Genomic DNA, 24,003 nt, shown 5'->3' on the forward strand with positions numbered 1-24,003 from the left:
TGTAAGTGATTATCTATTATTCAAGTAGCGAGCACAGAAATCCTTTCATGGTTAATGACCATGTGGATGAAAAACTTCACTGATAGATACTAGGGGTCTGGAATGCTAAGTACAGATTCTTGAAACCAAACCATATCTATAAGCCCAGCGATATTGGAATAGTCATCATATGTAATATATAGAGATGCAAATAACATACAATTTGTAATTCCTAACTTATTGACCATTTATGATCTCACCTTTTATTAAACTGACATTCTTTTCTTTAACATATCCATAGTGTGCCTTACTTAACCAGTGTTTTATTCTGAGAATCATCTTGTTCGATTCTTCTGTAGAAGTTTGTTTTGGGGGCTGGCCCCGTGGCCAAGTGGTTAAGTTCGCCAGCTCTGCTGCAGGCGGCCCAGTGTTTCGTTGGTTCGAATCCTGGGTGCGGACGTGGCTCCACTCATCAGGCCATGCTGAGGCAGCGTCCCACACGCCACAACTAGAAGGACCCACAACGAAGAATATACAAGCTATGGACTGGGGGGCTTTGGGGAGAAAAAGGAAAAAAAATCTTAAAAAAAGTTTGTTTGGGTTAATTAATTAGCTAATTCAAGATTAATTTTTGAGACCCTGCATGTAGCCACTACTACTCTGGGGACTGGTGGATATGGAAGGTAATAAAACGCACAAAAATCATTACCCTCATAGAGTTTTCACGCTACTGAGGAAGAGACAATAAAAAATAAACAGATTCTTTGGAGAAAAATAAAGCAGAGTAAGAGGATGGAGAATTTGGGGGGTTGGAATTTTCAATAGGGTGGCAAGGGGAGCCCCATTGAGAAGGCCGTGTCTTACCAGACCTGAAGGAGGTTAGGGAGTCTAAGCCGTGGAATACGGGGTAGAACAAGTTATAGGCAGAGGGGACAACAAGCACCAAGGCCTGAGGCCCAAGTGTGCTTGGCAATTTTTCCTAAACACAAGTGCTTTGTCTCAGTCCTCTGCTCATTAAGCCCCGCGTCTTTAACTGCTGGAGGTTGTCTTTACTTATTTTTTAACTTGTGATAGCTCTGGACTGGCCTCGCCAGCAACTGCCCCGTCTCAACCTGTGCAGGAAGGCAGCGAAGCAGTTTGCAGTGGCGCAGGCGAGCAGCACCACGCTGCCTCCGTTTTCCCACATCCTTCGGGCCTTTCCTCCCCCAGGCACTGTTTGCATGTGTTTTATTCCCCGCCCTGGCTCCGTCACCTCCGTACCTATCAGACCCCTCCTGTCCAATATGGAAGCCGCTAGCACTTCCAACATGGCTGGCAGGAACTGGATGTGCTGTTAAGGGTAAAATGCCATATTTCGAAGAACTCATCCAAAAACTGTAAAACATTTCATTTAATAATTTTACAATATTGCTTACATGTTGAGATGATATATTGGATTAAAGTATGTTATTAATTTCACTAGTTTTTCATTTTTAAAAATGTAGCTATCAGAAAATTTAAAATTAGACACGCTCTCGAGTCCTATTTCTTTGGAGGGCGCTGGGTTAGGCCCTCGGGGGACGCCGCCTCCCGGGGTAAAGGGACCCACGCTCAGCCCGCTTCCTCGAAGCAGCGCGAAGCAGGTAGCGGCGGCCGCGGTGCACGACGCTGGCGCTGCAGCGCGGGACCGGGTACGCGGGCCGGAGAGACCCGCAGTCCCAGAGCCCGGCTCCCGTGGCCAACGGGGCGGACAGACACCCAGCGCGGCGCCGCCGGCCAGAGAGCACAGGCGGGGGGCTTCGGGCGGACGCCGAGACCCGGCGACACTGCAGGGCCTCGAGCGGCCCCGCCTGTGGCTCCGCCTCTTTGCAGTAGAGCTCGGGCCGGTGCAAACCGGTTCAGTGCCCTGACGGACAGCCCGCGTCACCCAATCCTCCGCGCGCCCCCCTTTCCCAGCTGGTGGGAGACCGTGAGCGTCGAGCGGCCAGCGTCCCCGGAGGCGGCCCCGAACCAGATGGACTGTCCTGGTAGCCAATGACAACTGCTGCCGGCGCCGCGGCCGGCAGGCAACCAATGGCGCGGGCGCAGGGGCGGGCCCTCGCTAGCCCCACCCCTGGCCGCCCGCGGGGGCTCGGGGCGGCCAGAGCCTGCGCAGTGCGGCCGCGGGTGACGTAGCCGCGCCGGCGGCCTCCGCCCCGCCCCCGCCCCCCGCCCCGGGCGAGCGCAGCGCGGGCGCGCCTGGCCGGCCGCTCCCTCCGCGTCCGCGCAGCCCGGCTTTGTCCGCCGGCCAGTCCCCGGCCGGCCGGGCGCGCAGCGAGCAGCCCCCGCCGCGCTGGCGTCGTCCTCGCCGCCCTCGCCGCCCCCCGCGCGCGGGCGGGCCCTGCCGCCCATGGGCTCCCGGCCCGAGCCGGACAGCGAGGCCATGGACGCGGAGCTGGTGGTGACGCCGCCGGGCTGCTCGCACCTGGGCAGCTTCAAGGTGGACAACTGGAAGCAGAACCTGCGGGCCATCTACCAGTGCTTCGTGTGGAGCGGCACGGCCGAGGCCCGCAAGCGCAAGGTGCGCCCCGAGCCGCGGCGGGGGCGGGGGCGGCGGACCCCGGGGGCGGGGAGGCGGGCTGCGCGCGCCGGGCTGGGGGCGCGGGGCTCGGCACCTTCCTTGCTCCTGCCGCCCTTCCTACCCCCTCCCCTCCCCCTTCCTACTCCCTCCCCTCCCCCTTCCTACCCCCTCCGCTCCCCCTTCCTACCTTCCCCGCCCCTCCCTCTCCTCCTCCTCCTCCCCTTCCCCACCCTTCCCCTCCCCCTAGTCTTCCTTCCCCCCGCTCCCCACCCTTCTCTCCACCCTTCCTTAGTCCTCCCTCCCCTCCCCCTCCCGTCCCCCTCCCCCGCGGGGCTCTGGGCGCGGGGGTGGGACGAGCAGGGGTGGGGTTTGGGGCGCGTCCAGTCCCGCGGCTGGCCGAGCGCAGGCCTGGGGAGGGGCGGCCTTGTCCTGCGGGCTGGGGCTGGAAGCCTGGGACAGACGACGGGCGCCGGCGTTCCGCGAGGCTTCTCCGAGGAATCCGCCGGGGTGGGAAGGTTCGGGGCGCGGTTGGGGGCCCCGAGGAAAAATAGGACAAAAAGCTAATACAGGGACTAAGACTATCTGGAGCCTGTCGGAGGCCTGCTGTGCGTCAGTCCCCTGACTCCATCCTGAGTATACGTCATTCTAGAGTGTTCATTAGGATTACCTAGGCCAAGGAAACAGAACCGTACGTCGGGACTGGGGGTTATTAGGGTGTGGTTACAACTGCAGAACCCTCCCTGGATCAAGGGTCTGCAGGAGCCAGTGTAGGGGAATGGCGTCTCCCCCGTCCCCGTCTCAGATTTGGATGTGGGTGGAGGTGGTGAGCGAGCAGGCCGTTAGCAGTGTTGTAAGTCGTGCCGCCGTTGAGGGCCGGACCTGCGAGGCCGCCTCGTTCTCAGCACGGCTGTGGTTTGCAGAATCCTCGTAGCTCCGCGGGAGGGCGTTTAAAAGGTTAGTCTGATGAGAAGGTGGGCCTTGGCCTGCCTTCTAAGAGAAGAGCCTTTGGCACGGAACTGTTCCACCTTCGTGAGACATTCAGGAAATTATATTTGGTGTTACATTTTTCAGGTAGACGCCCCATTTAAGTGGTTAGGTTAATTAATGATTTGCAAGTCAGAAAATAAGATAAAACTGTTATCTGAATCAACCTTGTTTTTACAGTGTAACAGTTTTGCAGTTTGCCGTCTGCAAGGTTAGGAGGCGTTAGGCAGTTTCCATCTTGAATAGTGTTTTTGTTTTTTTTTTTTGAGGAAGATTAGCCCTGAGCTAACTACTGCTAATCCTCCTCTTTTTGCTGAGGAAGACTGGCCCTGAGCTAACATCCGTGCCCATCTTCCTCTACTTTGTATGTGGGACGCCTGCCACAGCATGGCGTGCCAAGTCGTGCCATGTCCGCACCTGGGATCTGAACCAGTGAACCCCGGGCCCCCGGAGCGGAACGTGCAAACTGAACTGCTGCGCTACCAGGCCGGCCCCTTGAATGGTATTTTTTATGGGCAAACAGATCCACTGAGATTGTAGGGACTGTTAAGCACCAGGGTTTTTTTTTTTTCTTTTTTGGTCAGTAGTGGCGTTGGGAAGCATTACTTCTTACAGTGAACTAAAATCAGAGATGAAACAAATTTCTATTAGATCAGAGGGAGATTCTTGCTCATGGAATTGTGCCTTAAAAAAAAATCGCCTGGTTGAAACGATGATATGTTGCTGCTGTGTATTGTTAGTTAATTGGTTGAGATTTATGTGAGGTGTGTAAGATTTATCTCCACATTGGATTGAGTGGGGAATCTCTTCCTCTCTTTCCTTCCTCTCTCTCTCCTTATCTTCCCCCTTCTCCTCCCCTGTAATTTTTAACAAACCTGAAAGAGTCAAGTTTAACCTGTCATTAACGTGGCCTCATTTTCTAAAGGACGAAATCACATTTTTTTTTTTGCTATGTATGACTTGGATTACTGTTTTGGTTTTTTTTAAAGATGGCACCTGAATTAACATCTGCCCACCTTTTTTTTTTTGTTTTTCCTCCTTCTCCCCAAAGCCCCCCCCAGTACATAGTTGTATATTCTAGCTGTGGATCCTTCCAGTTGTGCTGTGTGGGACGCCGCCTCAGTGTGGCCTGATGAGCGGTGCTGTGTCCGCGCCCAGGATCCAAACCAGCAGAACTCTGGGCCACTGAAGTGGAGCGCACGAATTTAACCATTCAGCCCCCGGCTGGCCCGGATTAATGTCTTTTTTTTCTTTTTTTTAAAGAGATCGGCTGCTGAGCTAACAACTGTTGCCAATCTTGTTTTGTTTTCTTTTTCTCCTTCTTCTCCCCAAAGCCCCCCAGTACATAGTTGTATATTCTAGTTGTAGGTCCTTCTGGCTGTCTGGATTAATGTCTTTTAATGTCAGTTGCTAGGTTTGAAAGCTGTTGAACCGGGTCTGTATTATTCATCAGTAAGAGCTTGAGCTCCGGGCGGACCGCCGTGGTGGTGAATACTTCTCTCGCGGGTCTGGTCTCTGTCTCGCTGGTGGTCCACCAGCACTGAATCATAGTGGCCTTCCCTGCTGCTCTCAGAGCGTTGGGGCAGTCGCGGTCTTGGCTCGCCGGGCCCTGTGTGACTGCGTTCTGGCGCACTCTAGTGGCCCAGCCAAGGAAGACTTGCTCTGAGAAGCAGTTCACCCCTGAGGATTAACAGCGAGTCGTCATTGCACGTTTGACACTTCGCACAGAGTTCTCAGCAGGTCTCTAGGCTCAGGACACTTTCAGTTTTAGGGATGTGAAGTTTCTTAGGAAAGTACTTCAAGTTACATTGTAGTCTTTATAAATGAACCAGGTGCCTTTTGAGGTTGGTGTCTCAGCTGCAATGTGACTAGAGACACAATTCCTGGATGAACGGGAATTAAAACTTTGTCTAGTCCAAAGTAGAGGTGGGTTGTGGTTTTTATATCCAAACTTTGATCTTCTTTTGATAGGCAGAGAGTGAGAATGTCATGATCAGATTTGATAACTTTCTGCTCAATTTAGGCTTAAACTGCTGTAAAACTTCTCTAACTACTGAATGTAAAACTGTGTCTGGATTTAGGACTCCTCGCTGCCACAGTGAACTCTCCTCTGCATTTCTGGCATTTGTTAAATAGAACAAATATCTTACCACTTTAGGGTTTGTGTTTGAAATAGAAACTGGCCATAAAAACATCAGGAATTTTCAGTTCTACTGGTTATTATGACACAACATAGTCTACGTTATATTTTGAGCGGATAGACACTTTGGGGGGGCAGGTAATGTTTTTAAAATAATCATTTCTGTCTTCTTTGAACTGTTTCTGTGACACTAAAATTTTCCAGCAGCTTGTCCTCAAAACACAGAGCCCTCAGGGTGGCCAGTGGTGCAGTGGTTAAGTGTGTGGGTCCCGCTTTGGCGGCCCGGGGTTTGCCGGTTTGGATCCTGGGTGTGGACATGGCACCGCTTGGCAAGCCATGCTGTGGCAGGTGTCCCACAAATAAAGTAGAGGAAGACGGGCATGGATATTAGCTCAGGGCCAGTCTTCCTCAGCAAAAAGAGGATTGACAGTAGTTAGCTCAGGGCTAATCTTCCTCAAAAAAGAAGAAAAAAAACCATAGAGCCCTTTTTGTAGCTATAGTAAATACTTTTTTTTTAAGATTTTACTTTTCCTTTTTCTCCCCAAAGCCCCCCGGTACATAGTTGTGTATTTTTAGTTGTGGGTCCTTCTAGTTGTGGCATATGCGACCCCGCCTCAGCGTGGCTTAGATGTAATGCCTGGAGTGACGCAGCCCACCATCTGGTAGATAGTAGCCCGAGAACCGTGAAAAATGCATGCATGTCACTGGCTCCACCAGTGACTCAGGTCATCTCTTTTGATTCAGCCAGGCACTCAGGGTGGTGAGAGTGCTGCTGAGAGCTCTCGCCTGTCTTTCATCCATTTTTTTTTTTAGTTCATTTTTTGTATATGTCTTTTTCTTGTGTATGTGTGAGGAAGATTCTCTCTGAGCTAACATCTGTTGCTGATCTTCCTCTTTTTTTTTTTTTTTTCCTTAAGGAAGATTAGCCCTGAGCTAACATCTGTGCCAGTCTTCCTCTGTTTTGTATGTTGGTCGCTGCCACAGCATGGCTTGACGAGTGGTGCAGGTCTACGTTTGGGATCCTAACCTGTGAACCTTGGCCACCAAAGCAGTGTGTGCTGGAGTTAACCACTACAGCATGGGACCGGCCCCTTGTGTTCTTTTTTTTAAATAAACATTTTTCCTATTCAAACTTTATTGTTCTAGGAATTAACTTTTGCTTTATTTATTGATAAATTGGATCCTTCAAATCATGATGAAGCATTACACCATTGATACTAAGCAGGGGACAGGCCATTCCAAGTAAAAGGCTAAAATGCAGAAGTTTTTTCTTTTGAGATAATCATGGATTGACATACTCTTGTAAAAACTAATACAGACAGATCCATGCACCTTTACTCGGTTCCCCTAGTGATAACATTTTGCAAAACTGTAATACAGTATTACAACCAGGATGTCCACACTGATGCACTCATCTTTGATACAATCCACCCATTTTATTCAGATTTCCCCAGTTTATTTTACTCGTTTGTGTGTGTATAGTTGTACGCAAATTAATAATAAAGTAGTTTTGGATTTACAGAGAATTTACCAAAAATAATACAGAGGTTTTATTTTTCCTTTTTCTCCCCAAATCCCCCCAGTACATAGTTGTGTATTTTTAGTTGTGGGTCCTTCTAGTTGTGGCATGCGGGATGCCGCCTCAGTGTGGTCTGATGAGTGTTGCCATGTCCACGCCCAGGACGCGAACCGGTGAAACCCTGGGCTCCTGCAGCAGAGCCAGTGAACCCAACCACTCGGGCTTGGGCCCGGGCCCCAATCTCCCCAATTGTTAACATCTTACATTACTGTGGTGGGTTTTGTCACAGCTGATGACTGAGCTTGATATGTTGTTATTACCTAAATTTCGTACCTCATTTAGATCTCCTTAGTTTTTCCCTGGTCTCTCATTTCTTTCCTAGAATCTCATCCAGAATTGCTCATTATGTTGAATTGTCATGTCTCCTTAAGTGCCTCTGGATGGTGAAAGTTTCCCAGACTTTCTTGTTTTTGATGACCTTGGTATCTTGAGGAGTATTGCTCAGGTATTTTGTAGAATGTCCCTCAGTTTGGGTTTGTCTGATGTTTGTCTCCTGGTTCATAGCCCATTACGGGTATTGGGAGAAAGAGCACAGAGGTGAAGTCCCCCCCAAGTCCTGTCCAGGGTAAAACAGTCAGCATGACTCATCGCTGGTGGTGGTGAGCTTGACCGCATGGCTGTCGAATCCCTTCACTGGGAAGGGACTCTTTTCCCTCTTTTCAGTTCTGTCGTCTTTGGAGTGAAGTCACTCTGCACAAGTCACACTTAAGGAGTGGGCAATTATGCTCCACCTCCTGAAGGCCAGAATATCTATCCGTGTGTTATTTGGAATTTTTCTGTATGAAAGATTTGTCTTTTCTCACTCATTTAGTATTTATTCAGTTATTTATATCAGTATGGACTTGATATTTATTTGATACTATAGGTTATAATCTAATACTCTGTTACTTATTTTGTTGCCCAAATTGTTCCAGCTGCAGCCATTGGGAGCTTTTCTGTGTCCTTTGGACATACTTTTGTCTTTTTTTTTTCTTTTGCTGAGCAAGATTCACCCTGAGCTAACATCCACTGCCGGTCGTTGTCATTTTGTATGTGAGCCAGCACCACAGCATGGCCGATGACAGATGGGTGGTGTAGGTCCACGCCTGAGAACTGAACCCAGGCTGCCTAAGCAGGGTGCACCCAACTTAACCACTAGGCCGCTGGGGCTGGCCCTTTCTTCGTCATTTTTTTGTTTATTGTTGTTTTTGAGCACTTCCTGCTTTCTTGTACTGCAAGATCTTCTAGGCTCACCTTGTGTATTTTCTGCCCTAGCCTTAGAGTCTGCCGTTTCTCCAAGGAGCTCTGGTTCTTTTTGTTGGAGAATGGAATTAGAAAACACAGTCTAGGGCCGGCCACGGTGGCGCAGTAGTTAAGTGCACATGCTCTGCTTCTGTAGCCTGGGGTTCACTGGTTCGGATCCTGGGTGCAGAGATGGCACTCCTTGGCAAGCCATGCTGTGGCAGGTGTCCCACGTATAAAGTAGAGGAAGATGGGCACAGATGTTAGCTCAGGGGCAGTCTTCCTCAGCAAAAAGAGGAGGATTGGCAGTCTATGTTAGCTCAGGGCTCATCTTTCTCAAAAAAAGGGAAATACAGTCTGGACACTGGCTGTGCTTGTTGATACTGGAGTGTTGTGGCTTCTCAGCCTTCAGGGGACAGAGCTAGGAGACAGATGTGTATAAACACATCTACGTCAATTTCAGTGCAGTCATGTGCTGCATAATGATGTTTCAGTCAACAATGGACCACATGCACGCTGGTGGCACCATAAGATGAGTACCATATGGCATAAGTGTGTAGTAGGCTGTAACATCTAGGTTTGTGTAAGTACACTCTATGATGTTCCCACAATGAGGAAATCGCCGAACAATGCACTTCTCAGAGCGTATCCTCTCCGTTTAGACACACGACTGTATATGGAGATCCATTTCCACCCATATTAAAGTATACCTGAGTGTAGGCTGATATTCCCAGCTCTAATCCTATACTCCACGGATCATTCTAGCCTTTTCCTCTCACTTACCTGTAACTTCTCTGTCCAACAGAGGGAAACCTAACCCTGTCGTCCACCATCCGTGTACTTGACTGTTGAATGTCAGCATTACACATGTAGTGGCTTCAGAATTAGTAACCTCTGTTCTCCTGGGGAACTGCGTCATCCAGAGTACGGCACTCAGGCATGCTTCCTTTCGCCTTCAGTTTAACACTCCCCACTCGTTCCTGAGTTACTTAGGTAACTTGTCCTCCTCACCCCTCAGCGAGGTTGTGTCCCACATTTGTAATACAGTCAGATTCTTTTGTCATAGCCTGCATTCCATCCTCTGACTGCCTAAGCAATTATTTGAAAATTTGTGTACATTAAGGTTTGCTCTTTGTGCTGTGAAGTTGAGTGAATTTTGACATGCGTGGTGTCATGCGTCTGCCACTACAGTGCTGTACACAGCAGTTTCACTGCCCTGAAAAAACCGTACGCTTCACCTGCTTAACCCTCCCCAAACCCGGGAACCACGGCGCTGTTCTTCGTCTCTCTAGTTCTGCGGTTTGCAGGGTGTCGTAGAAATCGGCTTATGCACCATGTAGCCTTTCAGCCTGGCTTCTGTGGTTATCAGCACGCGCTTAGTGTTGCGTGGATGGACAGTTCATTCCTTTTTGTCACTGAGCGGTATTCCGTCGTATGGCTCTACTGATCTTGACACCGACTAACTGCCCTGGGCAACTCAAAAGAGGTTTCGGAAAAGCTTAACTGTTTTTCGAAATGTTTTTTTAGTTAAGAGACTGTGCAATTACCAACTGCCCTGAGCCTGTCCAGACCCCAGCGCAGGAGTGACGCCAGTGCAGGGGGGCCGGGAAGTGCCCAAGGGTTCATTTTCATGTTGAGATCTCCACCCCCAGAGGAGCTTGGGCCTTGTCACTGTACCATGCAATGTATGTGGAAGCATGTTTTCTAGCTGCACCTGTGCAGGCTTATACCCACCTCTACATGTGGTGACGGAACTTCGTTTTTGAATATTTATTCCCCATCTCAGATAAAAGGCCCCTGCTTTCCCTTGCTTGGGGAGCCGCGGCTCTGGAATAATTCCTTGTGGGCTCCTTACATGCTGCACATGAACCTCACTTTGTGTGACAGCTGCTTCTGGTGAAGGCGTGGCTTTCAGCTCCCCGAGGAGCAGACCCGCTCTGGTTTGGTAACAATGTGTCCTGTAAGTCTCTTAATCTGCAGGTTCTGCTTCCATCCCTTCCTTCTCCTTACAGTTGACATGCTGAAGAACTTGGGCCTGTGACTTGTTGACTTTCCCGCAGTTGGGGATTTGCTGATTGCGTGTTTCTGGTGCAAGTTCAGCTTTTCTTTTGTTCTCTGTGTTTCCTGGAAGTCGGTGGTGTGGGGGAAGAGGGAGAATCCCGCCCCCCTCCCCAAGGTTCTTATGGCTGGTCAAACAATTAAAAAGGCAAATTAGCAGGAGAAAGTCAAACAAAGTTTAACAACGTGTGTACATGGGAGAAACCCAGGAAAATTGAGCAACTCAGTCATCTGGCCAAAGCTGCCACCTTAAATATCATGTCTTCAGCTAAAGACAAAGGAGGATTTGGGGGGTGGTGTTTTGGGATTTTAGAGGAGAAGACGACTATTTAGTTATTTATTCTTTTTTTAAAGATTGGTACCTGAACTAACAACTGTTGCCAACCTTCTTCTTCTTTTTTTTTTTTCCTTTTCTGCTTTTTCTCCCCAAATCCCCCCCAGTACATAGTTGTATATCTAAGTTGTGAGTCCTTCCAGTTGTGGCATGTGGGACGCCGCCTAAACATGGCCTGAAGAGTGGTGCCGTGTGCGTGCCCAGGATGTGAACCAGCTGCTGAAGTGGAGCGCAGGAACCCAACCACTGGGCCACGGGGCCGGCCCCAAAAAGACAATTTATATGGAGATGGAAATGCAAGTTTGTTAAACAAGTTTTTTGCTGGGCCAGAAATGGGCTTGTTGGTCCCTTTCTATCACCCTATTTTACATTATACTGTAGCTATCTCATGGTATTAGCTCTTTCCTGGAACAGGCCTTCTATGTTTAATTCTTTTAGGCAGTTTAAAGGAAGGTCAAATGTTCTTCCTGAGTCTTCTGACCCTACATTGTCTCAAAATAATTCGCATCCTAGAGTGGCGCATCTGCATCTCGGGGCGGCCTGCCCTGGACCCCATCAGGAGCCAGGCCAGAGGCTCCATCAGACATTAGCTTAATCCTTTAGCAAGATCTTAAGTCACGTGTCTTTTATGAAGGTTCTGCTGTCTTCAGTGCACAGGCCTGATGAGATCGTTATCAAGCAGACACTTGGAAGATTAGATGGGAAGTAAGCAAGCTTGGTTTTCAGGGACTGAAATGACCTACCTTACCGATATCTAGATTTCTTTCTTGCCTCGCATTTTATGTTGGCCAGCACCTGCAGCAGAGAGTGGTGAAGAATATAGACTCGTGTGTCGGTAACTTTCATTGTAACTTGTTAGCAGCTCTGGTAAAAGACGGCAGGGAGTAAAGGGGAGCAGCAGGTTAAGATGAAGTTTCAGGATAATCTGATCACTCCCTGTAGGGGCTTGTAACTGACAGTTGGGAAGTGATCTGAAATTTAAATCAACAGCCCAAGGCAGGCAGTGCCCGCGCACTTTGCCCTAGCCTTGCTTCCACACAGATGTGTGTCCTTGGGTAGGTCCCCACATCTGTCTTGGCCTTCACTCATCTCTCATTTATGACAGTAGTACTTTATGTTTACATAGAATTTTCCATTTTATAAAGCATTTTTCATATGTAATTTCGTTTTGGTTTTGGTACTCGTGATAAACAGTTTTGAGGTAGGATTGGCAGGTAAGTCCTAACCTGGCCAAGGACGCTGATGTTAAATGCCAGGTCTGGGCCTTGAAATTAGGTCAGTCTGACGCTAAGGTTCATGCTCCCATTAAATTATTCTGGAAAGCTTTCAAACACCACCAAGTAATTCTCCAATCTTGGCGGACACCACTTGGATGTCCTACAAATTTGACTCAATTCTGACACTGCCTGGACATAGTGTAAGATTCCACAGGTTAAGGGCTCAGTCCCACAAGACTGCCCCCGCTTGAGACACCAATCCAGGTTGTCACCTGTGCTTGCAGCTGACCATGATCCCCTCCTCGGGTTCAGTAACTTGTTAGAATGGCCCACAAAGCTCAGGGAACCATTTACTTATGTGTGCCTGTTTATATTATGAAGGATACTATAAAGGATACAGATGAGGTGCACAGGGTGGGGTTGGAAGGACCCTAAGCACAGGAGCGTCTGTCTCGGTGGAGTTGGGGTGCACTGCCCTCCCCACACATGGATGCACTCCCCAACCCAGAAGCTCTCAAACCCTGTCGTTAAGGATTTTTATGAAGGCTTCACTAGATAGGCACGATTGATTAAACAGGCATTGGTCAAATCATTACATAGGCATGATTGATTGAGGCATTGGCCATTCGTCGGGGGATGGGGCTGAAAGTTCCACCCCTCTGCTCTCATGGTTGGTTCCCTTGGCAGCCGCTCCCCATCTGGAGCTATCCAGGAGCTTTCCAGAAGTCACTTCATTGACATGCACTTAGACATGGTTGAAAGGGACTTGTTTGAGTAACGAAAGATGCCTCTATCCATCTAATCACCTAAGAATGCCAAGGGTTTCAGGAGCTTTGTGCTTGCAACTGTGGATTGAGACCAAAATGTGAATTTTTCACTAGACTACAGTTATGTCACCACTGTTGTAAATTGAAGGAGTTGGACTAGAATGATGCTAAGGTCTGTTTTAGCTCGGAGATGCAAAGGTCTGAATCTGGCTTTCCGAGGTTGGGAAACTTGAGGAGATTGTCTAATTTTGGTCAAGTCTTTACCTTCTGGTTCTTTCATTTGTTCATGGGGAAAATGGAGTGTGCGTACCTGTCCCTTTGCTTACATCCGAGTTCATGGTGGTGGAGATGTATTTTGAACCTTTGAAAAAGTCACTGACAAGAAGGCATGAGACTTGAGCTTTCCTTCTCGCAGCTTCGGGTTTAATAGCCCGGCAGTGGTTGGAAGGCGGGGGTGATGTCTGAGGTGTGTGCCAGTTCTTGAGGTGCTGGTTCGTGTGTGTACTTTACGCTGAACTCAGAATTCACCGCACAACTGAGTCAGCCCACTGGTGTGAGCCCATGTGTGTCGACTGCAAGGGCTTTGCCCCTTCTGCCCCGTCTGCCCCGTCCCCATCCTTCTTGGGGTTAAGAGGAAGATAGGAGAAGGGAGATAACAGAGACTAAGATATCCAAAGGAATGTTCTTAATATTGGGGCTGAATTGATGGACTTGCAGTGTGTTTCCTGCACTGTGTGAAATCAACAACTCTTGGTTTAAAAGTTGTTGATTCCCCATTGCTGTTCCTACAGGTCCTAGCTGTGTTTCAGGATTTACTTGCAGGCTGTTGAAGCTGCTTGAATTAATTTATAGGAGAAAGGAATTTAGTCCAAAAATCATTGCAAGGCCTCCAGGAGCGGCAGATTCTAGACTGAGTTTCCTGGAACAGCCGCCAGCCTCCAGAATCCTTCTGCCTCCCTGACAGGAAGGTGTGAGACCCGCTCGAGGAGGAGCCGTGCAGCCCCTCGGCCGACTCATACGCACTGCCCGTGAGGCGAGAGTGTCCAGGGAGTTTGGTTTCTAATCATCTCAGGGTCAGTGGGAGGAAGTCAGAAGACTCATAGCTAACGTGAACTCTCTTAGTCTGCAGTGGGTGCTGCAGCAAATGACCACACACTGCGTGGCGCAGAACAAGTTCTGGAGGCAGGAAGCCCGAAATGCGGTGTTGGCAGGGGCCCCCCCGGGGGCTCCAGGGCAGGAACCGATCCGGCCTCTTCCAGCTCCTGGAGGACTCTGGCACCATCGCCAGTCTCTGCCTCCACCTTCACATTGCCTTCCTTCCTCAGTCTAATCTCCCTCTGCCTCTCCCTCTAAGGACACTGGTGATGGCATTCAGGGCCCACCCAGGTAATCAAATATAATTTCATCTCAAGACTCTTAATTAAATATGCAAAAATACTTTTTCCAAAGAAGGTGGCATCCACAGGCTCTGGTGATTAGGACAGACACTAGCTTTTTGGGGGCCCCTGTCAGCACACTACAAATCCTCACGTGTGCAGGCAGTGTCCTAAATACTTTGAAAGCATCAGTTCATTTAATCCTCATAATAGGTGTATGAGGTAGGAGCATGTCCACAGTTTAAAAGTGAGGAAACTGAGGTAAAGAGAACTCTGTCACTTGTTCAGTGTCTTGCAGCCAGGAAGTGCTGAACCCTCTGCGTCCTGTAACAGATGTTGAATGGGTCACGGTGGCGGCTGCAAGTGCACTAAACTAGAAGTCAGCAGCTGGCTTTGGATAAGTAATTCACGTTAACACCTAACTATTTTCACTAGTTTCTGGTGGTACTGACCAACTGCCTGGAGTTTTGGGTTCAGACGTACAGGTGTCAATACGATACATCTTAGGGCATCCAGGGTTAATTCCAGCTGCTCTGGCCGTGCTTTAATTTAGCTTCTGGAGGAAGTGAACTCAGGAGACAGATATTAGGAAAAGAACTCCGTGTGTAACGTAGTAATTGCTCATTTTAGGACCTGGAACTGTGCTGTCCATTACTGTAGTCATCAGCCACATGTCAAGAGCTCAGTAGCCACATGTGGCCAGTGGCTGCCGTAGTGGACAGTGCCGTTACTGAACGTTTCCAGCATCATAGCGTTCTATTGAATGGTGCTGATAGAGACATCATAATACAGAAGACAACTGAGATTTTATGAGTATGTCAAAGACAGGTTTCTGTTTTCTCTATTCAGTGCCGGTTGCCTGTTGGTTGGCTGCTTGATGGCTGTTAGAGAGGTGGTCCCTTTGCTTCTGGCTCCATCAGTCTGTGAGCTTGTCTTCACTGGTGAGGGCTGAGCGTCCTTGGCCTGTGCGCACGTGACCAGTCACCCAGAGGGAGGATGGATGAGGCTCCCCAGGAGTCTGTTCCCAACAGCATTCATAGCTAAAGGGAAATTTTCAAGATACTTGGCCGTGTCGTTTGTTGTCTGTCCATCGTAACTGTATGTGTAATTTAAAAATGTCCCCTGCATTACTGGAAGCACTTATAGTTACTTAAGTCCTTGGATTTATTGTTGGAAGAATAAATAGATGGTAGACCTGCTGTTTCTGCTGCCGCTGCTGAACATCCTGCACTGCGTGGAAACAGCCCGCATCCGCCCGCCCACCCTCGAAGGATCAGCCGGCCCCAGACGTCTGTGGTGCTACTGTTGAGAAGTCCCGTGACGCAGCTAAACCTTAGGGGGTTCGCAGAGAGAAACTCTTCATATTATTTAAAAAAAGTAACCGCTGAGAGTAACTGCTTAATCAAGAAGAAATGGCATTTTAATGATCAGATTTGAATGTGAGTCCACAGATAAAATTGTCGGTGGAGTTGATGGTGTGCCCAGCTCCTTGCAGGGCTGTTCGGGGCCCTCCCGCAGGGCTCGTTAGCCCAGGGCTGCTCTGGAGGACTTGCACCTCCCACTGGCCTGGTTGGGCGTGTGTTCTGAGCACCCCTGTAAAGGAGCGCCTGCCATGCGATTACAGGGGGTGCGCGGTGCTCATCTGTCTGCTGCGGCTTCTGACCTGGGGCTCAGCCGCAGGGCACTCTTTTGGAGTGAGCATTCCTGTGTCCTGCCTCACCCACCGCACTGACTCTGCCTGTTCTGGAGGCCAGAGAAGTTCTTAAGGTCCCTGTGCAGGTCCCCTTAAGGCAGTTACTCTCTGGGTAGAAGTCACGATTCGCGTTTTCTGTAAATACAGGTGTGAGACTGGTCCTCGTGCCCTGTCCTGCCCTCCCTCGGCCCTCCACTTGGGTGAGTGCTCACCTGTCGCTGCTGGCTGGGCCCTTGCCTTGGTCTTGTGTGTGCAGTGAATCTTAGAAGTGGCTGCCTCGGAGCTGCAGGGGAGAGTGTGGACTCTTGGGGTCAGGCAGGTCGCAGTCCACGTTCTAGCAGTGTCCTCCAGCTGTGACTGAGTAAGTTTCTTCATACGTCAGAAGGGCTTGACCTTCCTCGTGGCGTAGTTGTGAGGATTGAGTGGGACAGACTGCCCAAAGACCCCAGCACCAGTGTCTGGTGCGCATCTGGCAGATAGTGTGCAGTGTCCGTGTCACCAGCCTTTGTTTTCAGAGACCCTTTCTGTTTTGTTTAGGCTTCTCTTCCCCATACCCTATTTATTTTCTACTTTGCTTCATCTCCCTGCTCCATCTCCCACCTCGAAACAGAAGAGAAGTACATACAGTCGTGTCATCTCAGAGGCTGGAAATTCAGTTTGATAATCTGCAGGGGATTTATAGCTAATATAACTGTAATGGTCATAGGGTGCTAGGAAACAGTGGCATTCAGGGTGGTTTGGGTGTATAAGAGCTGTTTGCCACTCTGCTCATTATTTCTGTGACCTCAATTTTAGGTTTCTGTGGTCTAGTTCTTGGCAGTAAACCATTCCTCTCCCTTGTTTGTGTATGTTGCTCTGATTCACCTTCTTCTTGAGTGAGTGACAGAGTGCTTCCGAATTCGCCACGGTCCTGGAGTATAAAGCTTAAAATGCTGTCAGGTGAAGGGGGACTAGGTTGTGAGTTGCTGGTCTGGGATTGGGACGGGAGCTGGGGTGGGCACCCTGTCGGGACTCGGAGGAGAACACAAAGACACTGCTCCTAAAGCTTCGTGTGGTAAACTTGCTGGTTTTGGTAATTGAGATTATGGGCTGTTTTTTCTTACATGGTGCTAGTTTTGAGCTAAATGAACTAAGTACCTTTTGGGGCACTTGAGAGGATTAACAAGGTGATCTTTTAGTGTGGTGAGACTGAGAAGAAATCCGCGCCTTCCTTTCCCCCATAGTGTGCCCCTTGTGGGTCACTGCGCTGGAATGTTCCCTGTGAGAACTCCTGTCATAGCATGTGCTGATTTTTAATTCTCTTTGAATTTCAGGCAAAGTCGTGCGTCTGTCATGTTTGTGGTGTCCACCTGAACAGGCTTCACTCTTGTCTCCACTGTGTCTTCTTCGGCTGTTTCACAAAGAAACATATTCATGAACATGCGAAGTCGAAACGGCACCACCTGGGTAAGGCACCCTTCTGCGATGTCCCACTGGGCTCGGGGACCGTCCTTGCCCCAACTCCTGCTCTCTGAATCTTGATTCGCAGTTCCACTCTTGCGGAAGTCCACTTCCTTTATCTAAAATAATTTGTGCCCTCCTTGTGCCACTCCGCAGAGGAGATGGAAGGGACAGACTAACTCAGATGGACTATGTGCCCAGCTGGCCCCGAGGCTTTTAAGTTGGTTTAATGTTTATGCAGCCTGAAGTGATAAATTATGGTGGCTCACTGTTTCAGCCAGCTTTCTTTGACATGTGCCTTTTCTTTAATGGAATATCAGAGACTCATCTTTCCCTCTGAAAAGCATGATTAGGAATTAGATTAGGCAAAATTTTGCAAAGAAAGATCTTAAATGGAGTGTTAGGTTAGTGATGTCAGCATGGAGTTGGGTGTTCATAGGTGATTTTTATTGCTTTCTGTAATGGATTTTCATTGTTCTCAATAATACTGGTTCATGAAAAGGCTAACAGCACTGTGGCATTAAGATAATTTACATTTCATAGACTTATGAATTCAAACTGTTGTCATACATTCTGGAAGTTACATAAAGCAGAGTTTTGCTCAACTGTATTTTCTAACTGTGGTCATTAAATATTCTCTCCTTCAGAATAGTGCTTTCTGTTAAATGATTGTGAGGTTTTAGGATATCCTTAAGAAAATCACTTTCAAAAGGTCCAAGCCAGAGAAGCTATTCTAGAAAATATATCACGTGGGTCTAGCAATTCCAGTTAAAGATATTGTGTAGGCCTTTTTAAGTGGTAGAGATGAAATTGTACCAACTCAGTCATCTCCCGTGGACCTGTCTCATTTGTAACTGTTAACTTAAAGGAAGCGTTTGCAAAAGGACGGCTGGAGTTGGGGGCTCAGGTTGTGACAATGGGCTCATTGGCCTCTTTGGAGGGAGAGCTCTAGTGCCCGCAGTGCTGCGCTTGTGCCGGCGGCCTGTCCCACGGAGGACGGGCGAGGTGGCCGGTGATCCCTTCCTACACGACTAGAAAGTAGTCGTGTGTGTCCAGGTGGGGAGGAGGGCAGGGAGCAGGAGAGGACGCTGAAGGGCGGCCTGCCCTGGCAGGAAACGGTGTCCGCGTCCCGCACAGGCTTGCCCTCCGCTCCTCTCCCTCCACAGCTCCCGCCCGCCCCCGCAGAGCAGCGTCCGAGGCTCTGGGTATTTTGGTTGCTGTTTTATGGGGGATGTTTTGCAGAATGTTCAAGGGCAGTTTAATTGAGCAGCTGAGTGTCGTATCAGGAGTGAAGAGCCTTGATTTCCTGTGGCCAAGTTCTTCTGTCTCCTGGAATACCCATCAGTCTTTATACTGGTACCTGAAGTGGATTATTGGAAACGTTTCTCACTGGGCATCCAGTTTTCATTGAGTAGCAGGAGAGGCCTGTCTGGATGTTGTGGATGATGCGTTTCCACAGAGACTGTCAGTAGCAGTGGGCCATTGTTGAAGGCCTTATGCAAGGACCGGTGAGCACGGCCGGCGTGGGATGCGACGGGTGTGATAGTGGTTTGCTGGAAGGGTCTGTTGCCTTTGTCCCACCTGTCCTCCAAAATTGCCTTGATGTGATGTGATAAAGTGCACACTTTAGAGAACGGAGCTTACTGTAACGTGGTGTAGTCAGTCACCTTTGCTGGTCGACTACGTCTGTGCTGGCAGGTGGCATAGACAGGATGTTGGGGTCTCAGGTAACTGTGAGGCCTGTGCAGTAGCGGAAGATGACAAACCTGGAGAAGTTTGATTTCACACTTTTTAGTTTCATACAAGTTTGTGTTTTATGTTAAGTCACAAGGGCACGTGGATTTTGCCCGTATGAGCCACAGAAGGTCTAAAAGTACTGCCTTTAGCTTTGTTCTCTGCATCCCAGAAGAGTTATTTTAGTTGTCCAAAAAAGATAGTACATGTGTGGGGTTGGGGAGTGTGGTTATCAGCTCACTTCTGAGTTGATGATGTTTTTCCCCCGCTATTCTCAAGGTCATCCTGTGACCAAGGGAAAAGGCCCTGTCCATGCATGGTACCTATGTCAGCTGAGGCTTGGGAATTCCCAAGTAAGCTGAAGTGTGAAAACAAGACCCGTGGGAGAGCCCCACAATCCTAGGGCCTGTCTCCAACTTACTGGTCGACGTGTCACTCTCATCCAGGTGTCTGATTCCTATCGTTGATCCTTTTGTCTTGCTGCAGGCAAGGCTTCATCCTTAGAATAGTTATCTTGACTATGAAATACTTTTCCAAGGAAACTACCTTGATTGTGGGTGTTGCTTTGGGTTTTTAAATTATATATTGAGGCAAAATTCATATAACATACAATTAGCCGTAATAGAGTATACAGTTCAGCAGCATTTAGTCATTGACTGTGTTGTGCAACCACCATCTCTTTCTGCTTTCAAAACTTTCCACCACCTCAGAGGAGTACCCCATCTCTATTAACGAGTCACTCTCCACCCTTTCCTCCCCCAGCCCACTCCCACTGGCACCACTGATCTCCTTTCTGTTTCTGGATTTGCCTAATCTGAATATTTCCTGTAAAAGGAATCATACAGTGTGTGGCCTTTTGTGTCTGCTGCTTTCTCCTGGCGTGTGTTCAGGGCTCGTCGTGTTGCAGCAGCATCAGTCGTTCGTTCCTTTGTATGGCGAACAGTCTCTGTGGACGTCCCGCCTTTTGTTTATCTATTCATCTGTTGATACACATTTGGATTGTTTTCACCTTTTTTGGCTCTTAGAAATAATGCTGTTGTAACCATTCATGTGGAAGTTTCTGTGTGGAACAGATGTTTTCATTTTCCTTGGATATATACCTAGGAGTGAGGTGTCAGTCATGCAGTAATTCTGTGTTTAATTTTCTGTGGAGCCGTCAGACTCTTCCACAGCTGCTGTACCGTTGTACATTTCTGTCAACAACGCATGAGGGTTCCAATTTCTCTACATTCTTGCCGACACTTTTCTTTCTTTCTTAACTTTAGCCATCGTAATGGGTGTGAAGTGATACTTTCTTGTGGCTTTGATTTGCATTTTCTTAATGACCAGTGATGTTAAATATTTTTTGTGTGCTTGTTGGTCATTTGTGCATCTTTGGAGAAATGTCTCTTCAGGTCACTTGCCCGTTTTTTTAGTTGGGTTGGGTTCTTTGTCTTTTTGTTGTACCTTATGATATATGTGTAAGTATTTTGGAAGTGTGTGTATATTCTGGATACTAGACCCCTAAGAGAGATGATTTGCAGATATTTTATCCAATTCTGTGGGTTGTCTTCTCACTTTCTTAATAATGTCCTTTAATGCATGAAGTTCAGTTTTGATGAAGTCCAGTTTATGTTTTTTCTTTAGTTGCTTGTGCTTTTGGCATCAAGTCTAAGAAGTGTAATTTATCAAAGATACATGACTCGTGCGTGGCAGAGCCAGGGTTAATGCTATTTATTGTGAGTCGGTGCTCTTTGCTCCGGCCACATTGCCTCTCAGACTCCTGATAGCGCTTGGTGAATCCAAGACAAAAAATCCTTTTTAATTGTTGAGCAGAGATAGTCCCTTTCTTTCAGGTACTCGAAGGACTTGATCTTATTTATCTTTATGATGAAGTAACTAAGAACCCGCTCTCATCCTTGTTTCATAGACGGGGCAGTTGAGAGAGTGCAGGACCCATGCACGGGTGGGCAGCAGGCAGGCCTGGCCCTCTGCTCAGAGGCTGCTTTACCGCCGTACTGACAGGGAGCGCGGGCACAGAGCTGTTGCTTTCCTTGTCGTGATGGTGTCAGCTCTAGACGGAGTGAAGCACGGCCACGGCGCGTCAGGCGGCCGAGAGCCCTCATGGGCTCATCATACTCTCTGGAAGTTTCCCCTGTTCGAAATACCACTGTTTCAGAGAAGAGGCAGAGGGTCCTGTGTGGAATGTGGGTGTGGCATCTCCCTTTACCTTGGCAGGAGCTTCCCAAGAAAATACACATGCTGGGGCCGCCCCAGGGTCGAGTGGTTGAGTTCGTGCTTCAGTGGCCCAGGGTTTCGCCAGTTTGGATCCTGGGTGCAGACAAGACACCGCTCATCAGGCCATGCTGAGGCGGCATCCCACATGCCGCAACTAGAAGGACCCAAAACTGAAAATACACAACTACGTACTGGGCGGCTTTGGGAGAAAAAGGAAAAATGAAATCTAAAAAAAAAAAAGAAAATACACATGCTTCATCTATGTAGGATAAACTGACTGACGTGGGAGGAAATTCTGTGATTAGAGAGTAGAAAAATGGTGCAGTCAAATGTCTAAAAACCTTATGTTTAATTTGTCTTTAAGCCCTGTCTTTCAATTTTTAGTTAAATTTTCTCTCTCTTCCCTCCTTTCTCTTTTCAGCCATAGAGCTTATGTATGGCGGTATCTATTGCTTTTTGTGTCAGGACTACATATACGACAAGGACATGGAAATCATTGCCAAAGAGGAGCAGCGGAAAGCTTGGAAAATGCAAGGTTTGGTTCTGTCTAGAACTGTGTGCCTGATTTGTCTCTTAGTCCTGCATCCTCTCCTGGCTGTCAAGGACAAAACTCACAGAAATAAAAGATCAGGATCTCGGGAGAGAGGGAGTTCAGGGAGAAAGGGTGGCAGCTGGGCTCTGCAGGTTGGGTTTGCATTCGGTGGGACGAGCCGCCTGCTTGCTCCTTCCTGTTATTGGCGTTTATGGAGGCTTCCTCACGTGGGCATGATCGATATTACTCTGTTTCTGCCCTCTCCCCTCTCTCGAGGGTGGGAGGGTGGGGCTGACAGTTCCAAGCTTCTGATCATGTCTTGATCTTTCTGGTAACCAGCCCCCACCTAGGAGCCATCTAGGAGTCCTCCCAAAGTCACCTCAAGAGAACAAAAGATGCTCCTAGTGCTCTTACCATTTAGGATGTGATCAGGGTTTTAGGAGCCTGTGCCAGGAGCCAGGGACAGAGGCCAGTACATCTCTTTTCTGTCTCACAGTAGCTTTGGTACCAGTGTGGGTTTCTCACTTGGTGTCACTTCCCTGTCCACACACGATTGCTTCATCAGATTCATAGTCAGGGACACACATGAATATCGTGTATCTGTTTTCTTCATTGTTCATTTATTTCTTTCTGGTTCACCTGATCTTTTTCTTTCCTTCAGTTTTTATTTCCAACAGACGCTCATGGGTTACAACAACAGTAATAGATACAGTTACCCCTTGACGGGTGAGCATCTCAACCAGCAGAACTGTCCCTGTTTACAAAGAGAACATGGAAACCCAGTATCTCTTTTAGTTTTTTGCCTTTATTGTTTTGCTTTAAAAACCCCATTTCCTGGGAATGGAACAGTAGGAACAGGTGCTCTCAGGGATCAGAATCATTTGTGTTTAAATCTTTTCTGGAGAACAATCTTTTTAACCAACTTCCTCTTCTTTTCCCACTCAAAAATTTAGTAACATTGCAACTAAGTCTGAGTATATTATTTCTCTGTGCAGAACACTTAAACCATAGGGCTGAGAAATGTGTGTCCCAGAATAAAATAGAATTCTTCTAAAACCATTCCACAGTTCCGTCTGTCAGCAAGATGCTATGTCTTTTAATATTGATTGAATCGTGCAGAAGTTTTCGGGAGCATGGAATAGGATGAGTATTAGGATGACATGTGACACTGCCTAGCATTTACATCAGTATTGTCTTTGGTTTAAATCTTTTATGGGTAGAGCTGTTCAACAAGGTGTATTTTCAAAGTACCTTTCAACAAGTGCATTTCATCGCTGTCAGTTTCTCTCGCTCTCAGGAGACGCCTTCATCTGGGTTGCCACGTACTCCCATTGGCGCCCCTGCTGCACTCTCTACTCAAGGACTAAAGGCTTTGAAGAAACCACCATTTTGGCCTCAGTGTTAGGCTAGCTTTAACTGGAGGTATTGCTTTTCTTGCAGCAAACAGCTTGTTCATAGCACATCCTCTAAAAGAAAGGCCTGCACATGTTGTGTAGTCCCTTACAGTGTCACAGGGTTTTAGAATGACCTCAGGCTGTTGCTGTCCCTCTTTGAAATACAACCTGATATAAGTATTATATCCCACTGCTTTTGTTTATTAACATACTTGATGAAAATTGGGCTAACGGCATCTGGAACTGTCTTTCGTCTGCTTAGGCGTTGGAGAAAAGTTTTCAACTTGGGAACCAACCAAACGGGAGCTTGAACTGCTGAAACACAACCCCAAAAGGCGCAAGATCACCTCCAACTGCACCATAGGTGGGTGGGCGCATGCTCGGGGGCTCTGCGCGCATCCAGCTAGGCTCACTTCTCGGGGTTTACAACTGGTGTTCGAATCACTATTCTCTGTGAGACCCTGCATTCATCTGACCCATCGGTTTGCTCACCAGCCACTTCCTGAGCCCGTCTTCTCTGCGGGGACCCGCAGCGGGCTTGGGGCAGGGACGGGCAGATGCAGTCACTGACCGCGGCCCTCACACCATTGCATGAAACGGCTCAAGTTCATTCTGGCCAGATTGATGCTGTGTACAGTGATCTTGAGGGAGAGGAATGTGTGTGTAGGGGGGAGGGTTCCCTGGGTTTTCTAAGACTTCAAGAAATACATTTTAGAAACTTTTAAAATAATTTTGATTGTTAGAGAGGCTTCTTGCTGACCTGTCCTGTTGTTATAGAATATCTTTGGGTAATTCTATC

At 48.3% G+C, this 24,003-nt stretch overlaps 1 protein-coding gene across 3 annotated transcripts in view; it reads left to right on the plus strand.

The window, feature by feature from the left end:
• Positions 1 to 2,169: 2,169 nt before the first annotated feature.
• USP22 (ubiquitin specific peptidase 22) overlaps positions 2,170 to 24,003 on the plus strand; it is a 37,925-nt gene continuing 16,091 nt past the window's right edge. Inside the window, exons 1-4 of one of the 3 annotated variants that reach the window (XM_044746148.2) lie at positions 2,170 to 2,518; positions 17,201 to 17,333; positions 21,700 to 21,813; positions 23,467 to 23,568. In XM_044746148.2, the coding sequence (XP_044602083.1) occupies positions 2,348 to 2,518; positions 17,201 to 17,333; positions 21,700 to 21,813; positions 23,467 to 23,568 (520 nt within the window). In that variant the 5' untranslated portion in view covers positions 2,170 to 2,347. Of the gene's footprint in view, positions 2,519 to 2,552; positions 3,473 to 17,200; positions 17,334 to 21,699; positions 21,814 to 23,466; positions 23,569 to 24,003 lie in introns of those variants that run through there. The other 2 variants (XM_070482210.1, XM_044746149.2) reach the window with 2 other exon arrangements.

This window comes from Equus asinus, chromosome 13, assembly GCF_041296235.1.
Source record: "Equus asinus isolate D_3611 breed Donkey chromosome 13, EquAss-T2T_v2, whole genome shotgun sequence".
NCBI lineage: Eukaryota > Metazoa > Chordata > Mammalia > Perissodactyla > Equidae > Equus > Equus asinus.